The sequence below is a fragment of the Pieris brassicae genome, chromosome Z (genome assembly GCF_905147105.1).
Source record: "Pieris brassicae chromosome Z, ilPieBrab1.1, whole genome shotgun sequence".
NCBI classification, from domain to species: domain Eukaryota; kingdom Metazoa; phylum Arthropoda; class Insecta; order Lepidoptera; family Pieridae; genus Pieris; species Pieris brassicae.
Window position 1 is genome coordinate 1,545,211 of NC_059680.1, and position 19,867 is coordinate 1,565,077.

Below are 19,867 nucleotides of genomic sequence, written 5' to 3' on the forward strand. Positions count from 1 at the left end.
GCTCATTGGTATATTGGTACATAATAGATTACAAGATTTAATGGGCAAACGGTCAACGGACTGGATTCTCACCTGATGTTTGGGAATACCCATGGACACTGGATGGATTGCCAGTTGCTCACCTGATGTTAAGTGACAGAAACACTCATTTCCAGAGAGCTCGCGAGTGCGTTCGCATCCAAAGAATTGCTACGCTCTTTGACATGGAATCTTCCAACGTAGATTAAGTACTATTTATTTATTTTTTTTGTAATAGGAGGCAAACGGGCCGGAGGTCCACCAGGAGGTGATACAACCACCTATGGACACTCACTGCCACAGAGCTCGCGAGTGCATTGCCAGCCTTTTAAGAATCAGGGAATGAAAAGCAGGAAGCTCAACTGATATCTTGAAGGACCCTAAGTCGGATTGGTTCGGATATACTTCGGAGGCCTGGTTCCACATAGTGGTGGTGCAATAAATGTGTTAAAAAACGCTCAGTTGTGGAACGACGGACGTTGAGGTGATAAGGATGGTATTCTGTAGAACCGAACAACTTCCTTGAACAGTCGCCATGGTAAATGCGGTAGAAGATGCAGAGTGACCCCACCAGATCTACCCATCGCCAATCGTATGCTCTGGCGCGTTCCGAGTTCTCATGTGATTTTCACACGTGTATCTCTAACATATAGTATCTGTATGTCCTCAATTGTTATTGAAGTAAAAATATATCAATTGTCTATGAATCTTCAGTGGCAATATCGTTAAGCTGGTTGTGGGGTTAATGGCGTCCCAGGACTTTTTAAATTAAAATCTTTTAAATAGGCAATATATTTTTGTTGTTTTAATTATCTATTTATCTTTGTTTTATTTGGATACGCTTTTATGTGATAAAATACGTGTGTCAGGGATCACAGCTCCGTAACAAATTTCATACTAAATTGTATTGTTTTTCGTTTTGTTTCGTTTTCTACACGCCTGTCTGCATGTGTGTGTGGTTGAATGAGTACTTTTACTGTGTAAGGTGAGTACTGTGTTTGTGTGTTTATTAACGTTCGTTTATCGAGCACCCTCGAGCGCTATGCCAACGTAAAAAAACATTGCGCGGATTAAAAAACAATAGTATTACAATCAAAATTTGTTATGACCAATGACGTTGTCAATAAACAATAGGGTTCAGCTGGGACCTTTGATTTTGGTCAATATAACTGGTAGGTTTTGACTGTATTTTTGAAAATTTAATTTAATTTCTTGTTATATTTGTAAAATATTAAATAAACAAAGCAGCGTTTTTAGGTAACGTTAGGTGTTGCACTAAATATCTAATTAATCTGAGTAGAAAATACTAAGACTAAATTGTCCTTGTTAATATTATGAAATAAACGATGCCAAATGAGCTGGTTTTCTATTGGATTCCCTCACCTTCACATATACCTAGGTAGCACATTGAACCTTAAATCTAGTTTATTCCCTTATTATTATTTAAAAAATTCACAGATATAAAACCAAACTTCTACAAACTATGACACGTCAAAAATGTATTATTTATTGATAAATTTTCAAATAATCCTAGTATAACACTTTCGTGAGTATTTTGCAAACTATTTACGCAACAAAATTTAAATATCTCTATATTAATAAAAATTACATATATTTGTTAATGAAAACATAAAAGTTTACTTATCAGGTGATTTTATAAGTAAATGTGATCCGCCTCCCGTGTTTGACACATGTTTCAGAACACGCCGGCAAGGAGCGATGTTTCATAATATGTAGTATAGAAAAAATCCCACAAAAGCTGAATAAAACACTTTTATTTCGTTTATATCATTCAAAATTAAGACCATAGTTTGTCCTATATATTCATCTCGAAAAATCTGTCAAGTTTTTTTACTTTTTTCGAGTTTAAATCGCCAAAATCTTGAATATTAAACGAGATGCTAATTCTATAAATGACATGAAATCTTAATAACAATGTATTAACAATTGTCAAAAAAGCTACGCAAAATAAAAAAACAAATTGTCAATTGTCAAAAAATGCACATCAATTAAGCTGTACGCGGTAATACGTCATAAAAAGCGTTCCCGCCCAAAACACGGCGCAGGCCACGCCTCACAGAGTGGGGCGAAACGTCAATTCGCCAGTTCAATTCATTCGCGTGCGGTGCGCAGTGTGCAATCTGTGGTACGGGTGACATTTTATAATTGTGTGTTGTGTTTTGTGAGTGGATTTTGTGTTTTTATAAGGTAATTATTTATTAATTCTAGCTTAAATTAAACCTGTTGTGATAACGAAAAAATATAACAATACTACCAGTCTTTGTCAGATTTTAATAAAATTTTAATAATTTTTTTATTTATTTCAAAAATTAACAATGTTTATTTATAACCGAAATAGAGAAATTAGTCTATTTGTCATTTTGGTCACAATTTTAACAAGCTACCAAATCAGTTAACATCTAAACTAACTCGATAATATCAAACAACGGTTAAATTAACCAATAACTTAATGTTTTGTCAAATCCTATAAGTTTTTTGCTCCTTAGATGGATTTTCGATGACTGGTTTCGTAAGGTTTATTATTTGTGAATCAATAAGGATTCTAGTCCTTTATTTCTAGTAATTAATTAAAAATCTCAAGGGTTGTTAGTATTTTAAGCGTGAATTTTTTTATTAATTAATTAAAATTTAGTGCAAAGCTTTCGTGATTGAAAAATTCGATTTCTAATTAAATTATATATTCGTTCTGTATCGATTTAATAAATCAAAATATATTTGTATTAATTGTAATAGTTAATAGGTTTTGAATTAAATAATAAATCGTTTAATTAAATACAATATTCTTAACCTAAGTACATAGTAGTTGTAAGGTTCGTGGTTCATGTGGTGTTTTAAATGATAGAGGATTTTTGTTTTACTCTATATCAAACACTGGCGTACAACAATAGAATATAAGCGAAATGATGCAGTGTTAATGGCTATGTGGCGAATGAATGCAATGTTGCAGTCGAAGAGAGAGCCTACGTTTGGCTATACTCTCGGGGCGTAACTCTTGTGATTTTGGTAATTGCTCTGAAGCGAATGAATGCAACTCAACATATCAAGAGAGTGCCTACGTCCGGCTATACTCTCGGGGCGTAACTCTGACGATTAAGATGTGAGCGAAATGCACGGCCTCGTTCGTACAGTAATAATAATAGTTAAAAGTAACTAAGAATAAAAAAACTTTGGTCCTTGTGGCAGTACCTTTAACGCTGGCTGTATTGCGACATTTATTCGTCAAGCACCAGCTCTGGTGTCACCGGTACCATCTACCAGGCACCAAATTAAATCTTGGTTCGTAAGTGCAGTTGAACCGTGGCCCGGTTTTTTTTAATTATTTTATTCTATTAATAAATGTTTCAAATACAATTTATTCATACATTGTCAGAACTTGACAGTTCTCAAGGCCGTAGTAGCCGTTATTTTAATAAGTGTCTGTAATCCTGATTCCGTCGTAAATACGCAGTTCTCAGATGTATTAATGGATATTTATTTCCGTCTTCTGATTGAAAATTTCTTTAACAAGCATCTTAGAGGCTTCAGCATGCACCTCTCATTCCTCAGACTTCGATCCACGGCTGTGCACCAATGTACTTTCTAGGTGCGCAGTTAGCATTCGCCCGTACGAAGGAAAACCTTGTAAGGATTCCGGCTTGTCACAAAACGCTGATCACGCACTTGCCTATTAGATTGACAAATCATGAAACAAATACACTAATCAGAGAGCCAGACCTAAAAAAGGTTGTTTGATTGATTTTAATTATACTTTTAAACCAAATAACTTTAATGTCACAGACATTTATTTCGATGGCGTCTTTGTGTGGAGCGTGGTCGCTGAAAATACTAATTAGTTAACACCTCCAAATCGTAAATATACATAAACTTGCATAAACTTTGATTTAGTTTGAAGTCTGAATATAAAAGTGTTTTTACACCGTATTTATTTACGTAAAAATCAACAAGAATCTGAAGTCGTGATTTATTCAAAAAGTACTGAACGGATTTTTATACAGTTATCACCAATGCAGATCAGTGTTGGACTAGTGGCTTCAGCGTGCGACTATCATTCCTGAGGTCGTAGGTTCGATACCTGGGTGTGCACCGATGGATGTTCTTCCTATGTGCGCATTTAACATTGGCTCGAACGGTGAAGGAAAACATCGTTAGGAAACCGGCTTGTCTTAGACCCATAAAGTCGACGGCGTGCGTCAGGCACAGAAGGCTGATCACCTACTTGGCTATTCGATTCACAAATGATCATGAAACAGATACAGAAATCTGAGGCCCAGACCTAAAAAAGGTTGTAGCGCCATTGATTTATTTTATTTTTTATCACCAATATATAGTGTGTAAAATAAGGAAGGTTTATTAATTAGGGTTTTATGAAAATACTAAATTATAACGATTATTAAAAAGCAATATGTATTTATATCCTTATATAAATTAAGTTCTATGTTGGAACGCGTAACGCAATAACTATTTAATGGATTTTAAAAAGTTCTCATCTATAATAGTGCTTTAGGCATATAATTTATTATGGGCTAATGTAAATTAACTGGAATAAAACAGTTATTGAAAAGCAATATGTTCCGACCTTAAACCCGTGAAAGCTGTATCGTAACATCTTTACATCGACAAATATGCAGGATATTGCAATGATGCAACATATCATTGATATTCGGACTGGGGATACTCTTTACACTGGCCGGGCTGGTATTTTCCGTATACTCGTTGATACTGGCAACAAATTCGTGTCTGAAGTCTATACTTTATTACGTGGAGTCTCAAGAAGACACAAGTTTGCGCCGAATCCAGCATCCGAAATAGTTGACATATCCAACGACGTTCAGTTTCCCTACATTTGGAGGGAAAGGCTAAATTAGCCTCCAAAAAGCTTGGTTTGCTTAGCAAGGCAAAATGATTACCGTGTGTGTTTAAAGCGTAAATTTGACAACACATGGAGTACTGTTACTCACCTCTGGGCGGGAGCTCCCCAGTACCAGTTCCTTTCACTTGAAAACGGTCAGTATTCAATGAAGAGTGGTTCGAATCGTCGACGACCAATACCATTCCGCAGAAGTATTTCCGGACCAATTTGTCTTAGAAAAGAGAGTACCAATGCATAAAACACACCCTCGTGAGCCCTCTGGCATTAAAAGTGTCCATGGGCGGCGGTAATGAATCATCTGAAAAAAATGAATATTATGGAATATTTGATACAGGTATCACTTATTCCACATCATTAATTTTGTACCGCAGAGTTCCCTACTCATCGGTAAAGAAGACAGAGGGTGTAGGCCAAGAGAAGAAGTCGTAAGAATCTCTTGGTATGCTTCCACCGGTCGGTCGGTCGGTCTAGCGCGAATCACGATGTTCTCAAAGTTCTCATTGCCTCTGCGCATGTACATGGAATATTTGTTAGTTTTTATTTTGATGCAGCCCCATAGCAAGGTACCAAGGTCGGGATACATATTTTTTTTATGTGGCCGGCAGCCGTATCACAGTCACCGCCCCTTCAGCCACGCCCGCAAACCCGAAATAGTTAAGAAACGCCTTTTAAGCCGACTTCAATAGATTTTTTGAGTGAGGCGTTCACGGAAACTGTTAATCGGCCTTTTGAAGCAATATTTGGAACAGTCCAAAGCCATTAAAAATTTCTGGATTCCTGTATCTGTTTTATGAGGCAAGTAGGTGATCAGCCTTCTAAAGGTCTAAGGTTTCCTAGCGATGTCTCCCTTCCTACGTATCAAGATATCACGATGCTCCACTTTTAGGTAGGTTCCTATGTATCTGTTCCTCTCTAGCAGGTCTAAGGTTTCTTCACGATATCTTCCTTTATTCCTCTAGAGTTAATCGTATTAAATAATAATCCTGATCAAAAATATACTAAAAAAATCAAAATCTTCTTTCAATTAGCGATTCGTTAGTTTCCGTCAAAGAAAATTGTCGCATATACTAATTATGACGAGGGTTCTATTTGTGTGGATCTACTGTAGCGATTTTAATAAGACTTCCACCAATAGAAAGGCACTATGTTTGTGCGTATAAAAATAGGTATATATAAAAATAAAAAGAGTCAAGGTAGCAAAAACAGTTGGACGTAAACGTTTCTTACGAACGCTGTCTTATGAATGCCTACAAGACATATGTCCATTATAAAAACATGTGAAACTCAAAAATTACTGCACGGATTTTTATACAGTTCACCATTTCCTAGAGCGGATTCATGAGGAAGGTTTAGATTGTAAAAGATTCCACTGCAGTAGACCTAATAAAATCCCTCAGCCGATAAAAGCCACTTTAGGCCTGGCTTATTTTTATTTTTAGTGTTTCGGTTAAATAATTAACCTTTTGGTTAAAAGCCGTCTGAACATCATCCATCCATTTCTCCCCAAAAATAAAGTCCCTCGTAATAGAAACGCTTTTGTGGTCTTCCCACATTTCTGAAGGTTCTTTCTAACGGTTGGCTTCGATGCTCCATCTTCGGTCTTGGAACATGGCGTGCACATTACGATTGAAACGTTTCATTCTTTTTGATTAGGATGCATTCCGTACCCCCGATATAAACGCGATTAAATCAAAAACTATTGGACGGATTTTGATATAGTTAACAGCAATTGATTGTGTGTTTGATAAGGAAAGTTTTAATATATAATGATTTATGGTTCTATGTAAATTGACAGAATAATAACGATTCTAGTTGAGAAACAAAATGATATAATAAGATTTTTATATAAAATCAAGTCCTCTGTATGAACGCGATAACCTCAAAAACTATTAGACGGATTTTAATACAATGTTTTGTAGGTAAAATTGCACGCATAAGAGCTCAACGATTTTCAAAATTTTAACTAAATCTGTTTAACCGTTTGGTCACAATAATGTTTTATAGTTTTTTTTACAAAAACCAACATATTGTTCTTGAATACAATGGCTCCCATTGACAATTTTTACAAGAGATGTTGCCGTGTTACGCTGGTGAAAAGTAAGGAAATATATATATATATATATATATATATTTCCTGACCTACTTACCTTTTGACCTCTCAGTCGATTTGTCCCTGTGACCGAGATTGTTTATGTAAATGGTCCACGCGCAGGTGCGAATCCCTTATGCGCACGTATGAATACAAAGTCAGACGAATAAAGAAGTTGTTATTTGTAAAAATCCAATATGAATTGTTAAGAGATGTGATCATAGTGGTACCTTTAACTTAGGCATGGACACACCGATTAACTATAGGTACAAATAAATGTATATTAATATTAAGTAGTAGTAGTAAGTTTCCTACTTTAAGGCCCCATCCCAGCACGAATTGCTGTGTCAGTGTCTCGAGTTGGATTGCGATACGCAATGAAGAGCTGAAGCGAACAGGCGCGCCGGCCATATAACAAACATTAAATTAATGTAATTTTATTCCTACGTAACAAAATAATAAATTATAGACAAAGTAATCGTTGTACATACAACATAAAGTAGATCGACTAATTTGTTATGATTGTTTGAACAATGCATAAAATTCTTTGATGTCCCCGTCAGTTCGCCGCTTTTTCACAGTCATATATGTATGGGTATGGTTTTTACAATTTAATCAAACTTGAACCTATTGAATTTATTACAAATATACATAAAGTATAATTAACATATTCATACGATACTGCTGGACATCTAACAAGTAAACAATCGCATTCTATTAATCTTAATTGATATGATTTCGACACAAATGAACTTAGCGATGATATTTAAGTCCCGCTTCTCACCGGTGTCTAGTATGAACCAATTTGTAAGGGTGTCAAATATGTTGACTGATTTTACATCAGTCATTATTAACGTTTTTACGTTAAACTATTTAAAGTACATCAGCGCCAATATATGTATATTGTAGAAAAAAATACAATTACGTATATATAGAAAGGTTTTTATATATAATTCATTATGTTTTTTATGTAAATTGACAGAATTGTGTCGACTATTGTAAAAGCGTACGAAATCCAAATAAAGCAATAAATTAAAATGAAACAATAAAATTTAACACGCATTTATATGTCAATAAATTATAATAAACAAGACAGCCGTGACTAAACGAATTTATTATATAATAATTATATTTGGTATTAATTTTATTTGTTTTACTGCCCCCGCGAACTTCGTTACGATTTGATTTTTTTAAATAATCTGTAGCCAGCTCCATACTGTTCGCTTCCGGAATAAATAATTTCGTATGGGCTTATTATGGCTTTATTGTGTCTTTGGTATGGGATGCTACTTGTCTGGAAGCGTTAGCTCCTTACCTCGGACAAGCACGAAAGCTGGCGCGGTCGCAGAGCAGAATCAAATATAGTATTTCCTTCAACTTTGATTTTGTTCCCTTTGGAGTAGACTTGGGCTGTGGGGTTCAAGTGCACAACTAATTGAAGATTTAATTTGGTACCGGTGGCTCCAGAGCTGGTGCTTGCCTTACAAATAATCGCAATACAGCAAGGATATGCCAGCATTAAAGGGTGTGCAACGGGGAGCATTTTTAAGTACTATTAGTATCACAAATAATATTGAAAATTAATAATATTTATTAATTAGAAAAAAACACTTTCATGTATGGGAACAAGGTGTAACTGTATTTTGACCATGGGCGTATCAAAAGCGTAATAATATTTAAAATGTTCGGTATGTCAAAGTAGGCCTACCGCTGGATCGACAGTGTGGAGGACCTGCTACAGTTGAAAGGCAGCTATTTCTGGACATGACACAATGGTACACATAGACCTTGTAGACATAGTACCCTTTAGAGTAGATTTCGGTGGGTTCAAGTGCACAGACAAATAAATATTTTGGCGCCTGGTAGGTGACTCCAGAGCTGGTGTTTTGAAGTATCGCAATACAGCGAGGTAATTCCAGCATAAAAGGTGTGCCACAGGGAGCATTTTTAAGTACTATTATTATTATGTAGGTTGTAAATACATAATTATGTAGGAATAAAGAAAATAATAATAACAAATAATTAAATAATATTTTTAAAGACTCGGCGATGTTTTCTCATACACAGTTAACTCGCTCGAACAGTTAAAGCGATATTTAATAAATTAATGGCGTAGAAACAAGTGTTTTGCCTTATTTGAACGCGTTAATTATTGATAATGCCTGTTATTACCATCTATGGTGAAGTTTTTATTCGACAACACCTGTTATCAATACATATAACATATATTGGCGGATAAAGGACGATATATAAGAAGGATACGAAAAGGAATGCTTAGCTAGTTTGGTGTAGAACAAAAGAATACTAGATAATTATCATGAGAACATACATTTTTAATAGGCCTGCAACGCGAGCCCTCTGGAATTGAGTGTCTATGGGCGGCGGTATCAGGTGAGCCTGCTGTCCGTTTGCCCCGTTATTAAACAAGGCCGGCAACGCACTCGCGAGCTGAGCGTTTCTTAAGCCAGTTTTTACTGTGCACCACCATTATGTGGAACTGCCTGGTGAAGTATTTCCGAACCAATTCGACTTAGGGTCCTTCAAGAAACGAGCGTACCAATTCTTGAGAGGCCGGCAACGCACTTGCGAGCCTTCTGCCAATGTGAGTGTCCATGGGCGGCGGTATCGCTTCACATCAGGTTAGCCATTAAAATGGGGCTCTAGGCTCATATGCTCATGTGCTACAGACGCCCATGAACACTTACATATATTAGATATAACGATTCTTTATCCAAGTAGAGGTAATACTAGTCAAATAACTGCCATAGTTCACACTTAATAAATTATATGAGTTATGACTAGTCGAGATATAATGTTTTATTCAGTTCCGTGAAGTCCTTCGTCCCTTTGCAAATAACTCAACACCTATTGAACGGATTTTTATACAGTGTTCACCATCTATAGTGTGTTTATTGAGGATGGTTTTGATATATAATTAATTACGGTTATACGTAAATTGGTTAAAATATAACAATTATTGTTGAACAACAAGAATATTGTCAAAAGCTTGCCCAGTTGTTTTTCATAATGCCGTGGCGATTGAGAATTATGTTTTTATTTGAATATATTTGGAATATTCCAAATCGAAGTTTTCGAGTTTGTGGAATAATATAAAACTATAATTTAATTGTATTTTTTTAGGTATACGCCATTTAAAAAAAATTGTAACAGCATTGTGACAACTTGTAATAAGCATAGCCAGAGCTATTATTTATAGATAGATATGTCTTTTTACTTTTTTGTACATGTATAAGAGAGGAACTTTCCACTATACATAGTTTTGTTATATGTCAAACTGTTTAGACAGTAACTGTCAAAAGCTTATCGACGGACCGCGTTTTCAATGAAATAATTTGATTATATTCTAATTGCGTTTTATGGGTATAGCCAACTAACCTTAATTGATACATAGATGCCGTCATGGAGCTTTTGTAGATACATTACCATTCCACCACACATAGTTATGTTATATATCAGACTGTTTACACAGTACATGTCAAAATCTCACCGTTGCGTTGTCAGCGTTTTTCTGAACTAGTTTAATTATAGTCTAATTGTTAATTGTTAAATCTATACTTAATATATAGATATATAAAAGAGGAAACATTTCACCATACATAGTTATGATACATGTCAAACGGTTTAGACAGTAAATGTCAAAACCTCACGTCGCGCACAGATCTCAGTAAATAGTTTCATTATATTCTAGTTGCAGTTGAATGGGTATCGCCATCCGTAATAGAGAGATAGATAGAAATTGTCATATAATTTTTTGTAGATATATAAGAGAGGAACAATTCTTTCATACATTGTTTTGACATATGTCAAAGGATTTAGCGCCGATATTGTGTTTTATTAAGTATATCGAGAAATTGCATACAAAATTGCGATTGGAACTTTGAGATTAAAACGCCGAAAATATAAAAAAAATTAACATTGGAATTCAAATCCCTATAGTGTGGGATTAAAGTTCAAATTACTTTGAGTGTTATAATCATGTACTGAATATTAACATTTCAATACTATTACAGTGGAATAAGGTTGAGTTTTGAATGAATGGATTTTGTTGGAGTTAGCGTCGTGTGTGGTCCTGTACGATTTGAATGTTGCTCTATTTTTACAAAAGGTTTGGTAATTACTGTTTGCAATAGATGGCGTGGCGTTTATATAGGAGCGCATCATTTCTTGAAAAGGCCGGCAACGCACTTGCAAGCTTCCTGGCAATGTTAGTGTCTATGGGCGGCGGCTATTTTTTTATTACATTAAAAACCTATGAATTTAAATTTATTTAATAAATCAGTGGCACTACAACCTTTTTAGGTCTAGGCCTCAGATTTCTGAATCTGTTTTATAATTTGACAGTCCAATTGGCAAGTAGGTCATCAGCCTCCCGTGCCTGACACACGCCGTCGTTTTGGGTCTAAGGTAAGCTGGTTTCCTGACGATTTTTTCTTTTACGAGCGAATGTTAAATGAACACATATAAAGAAAGTCCATTGGTGCACAGCCGGGGATCAAAGCTTCAACCTCAGGTATGATAGTCGCACGCTGAAGCCACTAGGCCAACACTGCTCGGTTAAAAAAATATTAATTAGCCTAATTTAACAGCAACTGAAACATTCTGTAGTCATTAGTTAATAAATTATTTATATATTCAAAATTATTTATACCGTGTCGAGTTAATTAGTCGTTTAACATAACGATATAATTAAATTCAATTATAGTATTTTTCTATTAATTTAATTGCTTTAATTACATTTTGATTGTTTCATAACAATGGTTTATAAGAATTTGTATGTTCTTCATTTTTTTTCGAAGGTTTTCACTCTGGTCACAATATTATTTTATGATAAAAAAGCTTTTTATTTTTTTTAACTGGACAGACGGCCACACCTGACGGTCGTACCTGAAGTCAAGTGTGATGTGGCCTATTGGAGGGCACGCCTGTCCAGGAGATTTGCCTATTTAACAACCGCTTGAATGAATCTATATTATACTGTCCAGGGAAGTTGGAAGCGGACGTGGAGTTTCACTCCTTTGCTGTTTTTTAAATAATCTTCAGGTCCTACTTCTAATGAGCTCATGGCGCTAAGTGTGACTCCTGTTTGTCAAAAGCGACGATTGACAGTGAACAGTTCGAGCTACGTCCATGGGTTAGTTATTCACTTACTCCGCTGGCTTTGCGACCCAATAAGTGTCTTGGCCTGCGAATTGAGAAACTTCCAGGGCACTCTGTCATGTACCCATTAAGTGATGGCTGTAGCAGGTTCTCCTCCACTGTGCCTGCTGATTACATTATTTAATTTTTAATTATTCAGGTTATTTACCCTTTTGAGGTTGTGATCCTTTCGATAATTATCAAATTACAGTTATTGCGTGTTCTTTGTGTTGTTGCGCATCAGTCTATTCGAGCTCTTAACTATGAGTCTCATCTAAGTATACCACTTTTTATTTGCAACACACAAATGTTGTGTATTTACAATATACTTAACCTTATTATTTAGTATATTTATATATATCTATATATATATTAATAATAATAGTACTTAAAAATGTTCCCTGTGGCAGACCCTTTAATGTTGGCATTTCCTTGCGGTGTTGCGATTATTAATTGAGGAAAGCGCCGCTATATGCTTAAATCTTTTATTATCTGTGCACTTGAACCCCATGGCCCAAATGTCCAAAGGGAACAAAATCAAAGTTATTTAGTTTAAATATCAAACAATTTTTTAAGAAGAGCATAATTCACATCTCTTAATCCGTTCATCGAACTGATAACCGAAACATATTGTTAATTGATTAATTAAATTGTTAAGTAAAGCTGTGTTTCATGAGTGGATATCTCGAGAACTAGTGAACCGATTTTAATGAAACTTGGACTGCTAGAATGGTAAAAGCTTAAGAAATAATATTATATAACATTAATTAGGAGTTCATTATGTTTACCGTGATATTAAAACCACGTCAACGAGTCCGTTATACTAAGAAAATACTAATGCAAAAATAATTTTCAGATGGCGTAAATCCCAACCAAAATGGCCGCCGTAGCTCCAATTCCCGGTCAAATAAACCAGGAGAACAGCGATGATGAACCCGCGCCCGACGACGAGAGACAAGTGACGCCGTTCAGCATTCACGACGTGCTCAAAAAGGAAAGAGAAGCCAGTCCAGAAAATGTCTTCGCCACGGATAAACTCCTACAGAGCACTCCCAACTTCGAAGATGCCTCGAACCCTGAAAGCCTACGATTGGACGACACAGAGATAAGTGTTGATGACAATTCGTGTAGCAGCAATGACACAGTGTTGTCTGTGGGTAACGAGAACCCAGTAAATGATGAACTGTCCTTCAAACATATACAAACCCACCTAAACGCCATATCGCAATTGAGTCACTTTAACACACCTTTGCTGCTACGACCAAATCCCATACCCATGTTCTTGAACCAGTCATTTTATCCCCAAGTCAAATACCAACAGAACGAAGAGAGAAGAGAGGATACATACAGAAGGGAACAGAAGGAGGAGAGGGATTTTAATCCAAACCTGAAGTTTAGTATTGATAATATATTAAAGGCAGATTTTGGTAGACGTATAACTGATCCGCTGAAGATTAGGAAAAAGAGGTTTGAGGGGAAGAAGGAATTTAAGGAGGTCAGCCAGGTTAGACAGGAGGTCAGGCAGGAGGTGAGACACGAGATTAGAACAGATGTCAAGGAAAAAGGAGCGATTGATTTGTCTAAAGCAGATGACAGTCCGGCGTCCAGTGGAGGTTTGTTAGAATTTGCATCCGACTGCACTTGAACTTGGCTTACAGGCGTCATAACCTTAAGTTTTGACAATAAATATTTTCGCTACAACCTTTTACGTCCTAAGATCCTATGTATCTGTTTCATGAGGAAAGTAGATGATAAGGCTTTGTCTGATTAAGTCTAAAGCTGGTGTTACGATTTTCTCGCTACAACCTTTTAGACCGGGGTTCTAAGTATATGTTTCTTAAAAGGTAAGTAGGTGATCAGCCTTTCCTTGATTGATGAGGGTAAGTGGAAAATTAAATTGAATGAATTTTCCAATCTCAGCTGCCTTTAACTGCTCTGGCCTTGGTGGCCTGGAGTTCAGAAGTTTTTACGTTAGCAGCCAGTGCATCTTCGAAATTTTTGCTGATATGAATGAAGATATCGTAAGGAATCCTTTGACCCTTAGCCACTAAAGTCTGGTCCCCTATTTTGAAGGTCAGATTTACATGGTTCTACCGCCACTGGTTACTAGTTTCAATCAATGCATTAAATGAATATTTGCAGGGACAACGAGCAGTGAAGGACCAATGGTGTGGCCTGCCTGGGTGTACTGTACCCGATACAGTGACAGACCCAGTTCTGGTAAGTTTTTTGAGAGCAATACATATATCGGTTTAAGGCCAAAAGGCTGAAAGGTCAAATTGGTCGAAACTAAAAAGCGGTAAATTTAAGGGAGAAAATTTTGATCTGATAACGCGGTAGGGGTAAGGACCAAAAAGTCCATGTCCTAGGTATAAACGCGGAATTCGGACGTTATTTACGTTTTTAAGGGCACAAACTTATCTAAATCCAGAAGGCGATTATTAATGCTCCTTTTGATGGAATCTACTGTAAGGCCAGAGCGATCTGGATATTTTTTCGGACCATTTATCCGAGTATAGTACGCCTTTTCCATTATTTTGCTCATAAAGTTTGTTATTCATTGTCATTTCGTTTGTATTATAATATTTATTATTTTCACGTCCACATAGTAATTTCTTTTCTTATATGGCTTAAAGATATACATATATGAACAGAGTCGTTGTTAACAGTTGTCGTTTCGTAAAAGAGAAATCTACTTCCAAAAAGGCCGACAGACCAAAAGGTCAAAAATCCAAAAGGCCAAAAGGTCAAATACAAAATGATCAAATTGGGTTATTATTGCTAAAACAATATAAACACTCAAGGAAAGAGACTACCTATTCTTAAAAGGGTGTCAACGCACTTGCGAGACCTGTGGAAACTTGACTCTATCTATAACTTAATATGAGTTGAGACTCCAGCTTAACGTTCAATGATTTAATATCAAGAGTAAATTGACAAAGCTACTTTCAAAAAGGCCAAAAGTTCAAAAAAACAAAAGTCCAAAGTCCAAAAGGCCATAGTGACATAGGGCAAAGGGTCTAATTGAGTTTTTATGACCAAAACAGTATATTCACACCTTCAAGAAATGGTACCAATTCTTAAAAAACTGGCAACGTACACGCGAGCCTTCCGGCATTGAGTGTCCATAGTATCACTTAACATCAGATCAGCCTGCTGCCCATTTGCCCCCGTTCTATAAACCAAAATACAGCCCTTTTATTTCTTTTAAGTCTATTAAGAGGGTGTACATTAAACACTCCCTATACGATAAGCTGTTGTAAAAATTGTTAGGTCCTTATCGCCCTCTTGCGGTGTTCACGCACTGATGAATGAAATTATCAAAACTAATATTAGTTTGTGAGCTCGTAGGGGATGATCTACTGATGCGATTTATACCTACACCTTCCTCATGAATCATTCTAGACATTGGTGTCAATTGTATTAAAATCCGTTCAGTAGTTTTTGAGTGATACGTTCAAACAGAGGACTTAATTTTATATAAGTATCTGAGTTTTTGCTTTTCAATGATATATTTAAGTCAATTTACTTAAAACCATATTGATTTTTAACAAACTTTCTAATTAAACATTCCAGGTATTAGTGAAAACTGAATAAAAATCCGTGCAGTAGTTTTTGAGTTTCAATTGTTTTTATAATAGACATATATACGTCTTGTAGGCATTTCTTTAGAACTTATTAAGGCAGTGTTCGTAAGAAACGTTTTTGTTGAGCTGGTTTTTCTACCACAATTCATTTTATTTTCGGGTTATTATATATTTTATTATACTCACAAATAACGTGGTTTTCTATTGGTAAAAGTATTTTCGACCAACAATCCTCTACAACCTTACAAACTTGATTTTATTAATATAAACAAAATGATGACCACAAAACTATCACATAAAATGCGGTTTTTATTCATGTGTTTAGTCAGCGGTTTGTATTTTTAGACTTCTACAAACACTTGTCAACATCAAATCTTACTTCCGATAAAAAGTCTCTTTCTCTGACTTAACTCTGGCATTTGACAGGTTAATACATCTCTTATTACTCACAAATAACGTTAAAAGACTTTTCCAAATCGGTTCAGTAGATCCAGAGATGAACTCTATTAACTCTACTTATCATATTAGTAATAGAGACATTACAGTACTAATATCGCTAGATGAAGATATGTGTAATAAAAACCGTGGTGTTTTACAAGGACCGAAACTTAGACCTCTTTTTTAACTCAATCCAGCTTTCGAATGTTACACAATATAATTATTATTAGGATATATAGTTATAAACATCTTATAAGAATTAATTAGCTTCATTACATTATTATCTACAACCTGATAAACTTTACAGACTTGGAGCATATTCAATGAAAACAATCAAATCTTTCCTCTTTGTAATATCTAAGTTTAAGGCAAACTCCAGCAAGAATCCGTGTAAATTGTTTAGAGTAATTGCATTGAGTAGGGATGTCTCATTAATATGTATGAGGGGTAGTGTTGTGGTGTTGTCGATAAATAATTTATTAGATTGTTTTAGTGAATTAAATATTTTAAATTCAAAATTACATTACCAATAAATTTTTCTGAAAATATTTTATATTAAAGTCGGTCCAGCCTTTTAGGAGAAGCGCACAGTTTATTCAGTTAATATGTGATTTCGGCAGAACTGCTAGATTCAATTTAGAACTTAGATTCGGTACAATACTGTTACGTCATAGTTTAAGAAAATTTGTATTGACGCGGCTCTCATGTTGATAAACAACTTCAAAAAACAGTTTTTTGTGTGGTTCACTAATCTTGTGACCACTTTACCTGGTGGCCTTGACGTGAGCCCAACTCGGGATTTTTTGACATAGCTGTGCCCGTGGACATTTTCCAAAGACTAGCACAAGCCACAAGGGCGTTTCTTGCGAGACTCCGACCTTGGTTTGGGCCGTTGCCGAGTGGACAATCGCCTATGAGTGAAAACCAATAGTTTTCATTGCCGCCTTTAACCCGTACCCATCATTGACTCCAATCTGCTCAACGCACAGGAATTCTATCAAATTTTGAGGCTTCAGAGGCTTTTAACTGTTTCTTTTTATATAATGAGGCGTAAATAGCCTACGGGCCGCCCATAAAGGGCCCAGTCATCGCAGTCCATGACATCAGTCCAGACACCCATTTTTAGTGGGTGCGTTCCCGGCCATTGAGGGAGGAGTACACTGTAACTTTGTAAAATTCGAGGTTGTATCTCTCATGAAAGACCTATCTTTATGAAGAAAAACAGACAAATACAGCTATATCTAAGCATCTGACGAAAAATATGGCACTACCTCAATAAATTTTTTTATTATTAGTATTGCGTCAGATACTTAAAAACCGATAACACACCCCAACACTACTGACATATGTTTTTGCACAGAGCAACATCCCTCCACTCAATGATTATCTGTGGGTGTGTTAGCGGGAAATTGTTACATCTGTCAATTGTATTAATTCCAGTCATGAATTTTGACGAAAGTAATACCCCTAAAGGCCGGCAACGCACTTGTGAGAGCCTTCTGGCAATGTGAGTGTCCATGGGCGGCGTTATCACTTAACATCAGGTGAGGATCCTGCCTGTTTGCCTCCTATAACATAAAAAAACAAATACCTGTCATCATTTTGACTAAATTTTTTGTACTTCTAGTACTGATCGGCTTGATTCTCTCACTCTACTCTCTACTCTCTACAAAGCGTACTATGGGGAGTGTTCTGAAGAGTTGTTTGGGTTGATGAATTCAAATTTTCATCAGCATCAGCTCGATGGAAGTCTTCTACGGTTCTTCGCAATACAATTTAACAAGCGTACTGTGGAAACGACGTGTGACACATCTGCTGACGGCTGATCACCTATTTGCCTATTGCATTGATAAATCGAGCAGCATATACAGAATTCTGAGTCCCAGACCTAAAAAGATTGTAGCGCCACTGATTTATTTATTTTTATGCTCCTCCCTCGATGGCCGGCACCAACTAAAATTAATGTGAAGACTGACTGAATCATTAATAATGTTATAACTACTGAAGCGATTTTGAAAATTCTTTCAGTAAGATGAAGCTGGATTAATATAGATAAATATATGATAATACTTCTGTAAGCAGAGCAGAAATGATATATAATATATATGTATATATTTCCGTAGCATAAAGGAATCTAAACACTATCGTAATTTATAGCCTATGTTCATCTGGGTTCTAATGGTGAAACAATGTTTATAATAATAATACTAAACATATAGCCAAAGATGGAATACATAATATGCAAAAGGTTCATTTACGAAAGGAAAATTCAATAATTAAATACGTAATACCTAATTGGGCTGTGTTGTGTGGAGCGTGTGGGGTGTGTGCTCATGATGCGGGTATAGCGCTAATCAAATCAATCCTCTGTTATATTAGTGAAGATAGTAAGTTAATATTAACTGATTCGCTCAAGGCTCCATAATTTCGTCATGATATGGAAGTCACCTTCGTGTTTGAATTTCATCTTCTATTACTTAAAACCTGTTGCGAAGTTTTGAAACCAGGCTAGCGCATATTAAGATTTTGTGAATCGTATAGAATGAATTAGTCGCTAGAGACGATGGAAACCGGTCGTCGTTGATCCCTTGGAAGATGGGATGGGCTTTGGTATGGGATGTTACTTGTGTAGCCCCGTCACACCTCCCTCGGCCAAGCAAAAAATCTGGGGCGGCCGCAGAGCAGGCGGAAATAAACGACTCAAACATAAGGGTACTTCCTCCACCTTCGATTTTGTTCCCTTTGGAGTAGAGAATCTTGGGCCGTGGAGTTCAAGTGCACAGCTATTTAAGTTGGCGCCTAGTGGTACCGGTGACACTAGAGCTGGTGCTTTTCTAAACGAATAAATATTGCAATACAGCGATGAATGCCAGAATTAAAGGAACTGCCACAGGGAGCAAACTTTTTCATTTCCTTTTTATTAAATTTCATTATTTTTCTTGATCTAATGATTTTTATTCTTACTTTTTAGGTTAAGAAAATTGTAAATACTGTGTAATAATCGTTTGCGTTTGATGTTTAATAATCAGGTCACATCGATTGTCCTTAACTAACTTAGATTTATCGCCCTTCACTAAGTTAATTTAGATTTCGTGTACCCTATAGTTACCCCAGACATCATTCCATATCTTGAACGCATTTTGGCCGTACCTCACCGATGTCCAGATTGATTCTTATAATAGGTCTAGAGGTCTAGATATCCATAGTTGCTTATATGGAAATCTATTTTCCTTTAGTTTTTATAGTTATAGTTTTTTCTTCACGTATTATTAAAGTATCAGTGTAGTTCACACCTCGCCCTGATTAAATAACAGTTAATAACAGATAATTAACTGCTAATTGCTACTGTGATTTTTGGTGTGATATATAATTAGTGTGTAATAACATAGTGAAATCAAAGTAAATTATAGCGTGTCCAGTATTTGTATAATTGGTTGAGTATATAACGAAATTCTGTCTTTGAACGTGATAAAATCAAAACTTTTGAACGGATTTTTATATAGTATCTGGAGTTCAAATGATATATGAGGAAGGTTTCTTTTTATATATAATTATGGTTTTATTTACATTAACTGAAATATAACGATTGTTGAATAGCAATGTGTCTATAGTAATAACCTTATATAAAATAGAGTCCTCTGTTTGAAGGCGATTAAGTCACAAACTATTGAACAGATTTTTATGCAG

General features: G+C 35.8%; 1 protein-coding gene across 2 annotated transcripts in view; it reads left to right on the forward strand.

Moving 5' to 3' along the window:
* Positions 1 to 2,143: 2,143 nt before the first annotated feature.
* Positions 2,144 to 19,867, forward strand: part of LOC123718824 (homeobox protein invected-like) — a 46,788-nt gene continuing 29,064 nt past the window's right edge. Inside the window, exons 1-3 of one of the 2 annotated variants that reach the window (XM_045675732.1) lie at positions 2,144 to 2,226; positions 13,012 to 13,768; positions 14,298 to 14,375. In XM_045675732.1, the coding sequence (XP_045531688.1) occupies positions 13,033 to 13,768; positions 14,298 to 14,375 (814 nt within the window). In that variant the 5' untranslated portion in view covers positions 2,144 to 2,226; positions 13,012 to 13,032. Of the gene's footprint in view, positions 2,227 to 11,935; positions 12,151 to 13,011; positions 13,769 to 14,297; positions 14,376 to 19,867 lie in introns of those variants that run through there. The other variant, XM_045675731.1, reaches the window with a different exon arrangement.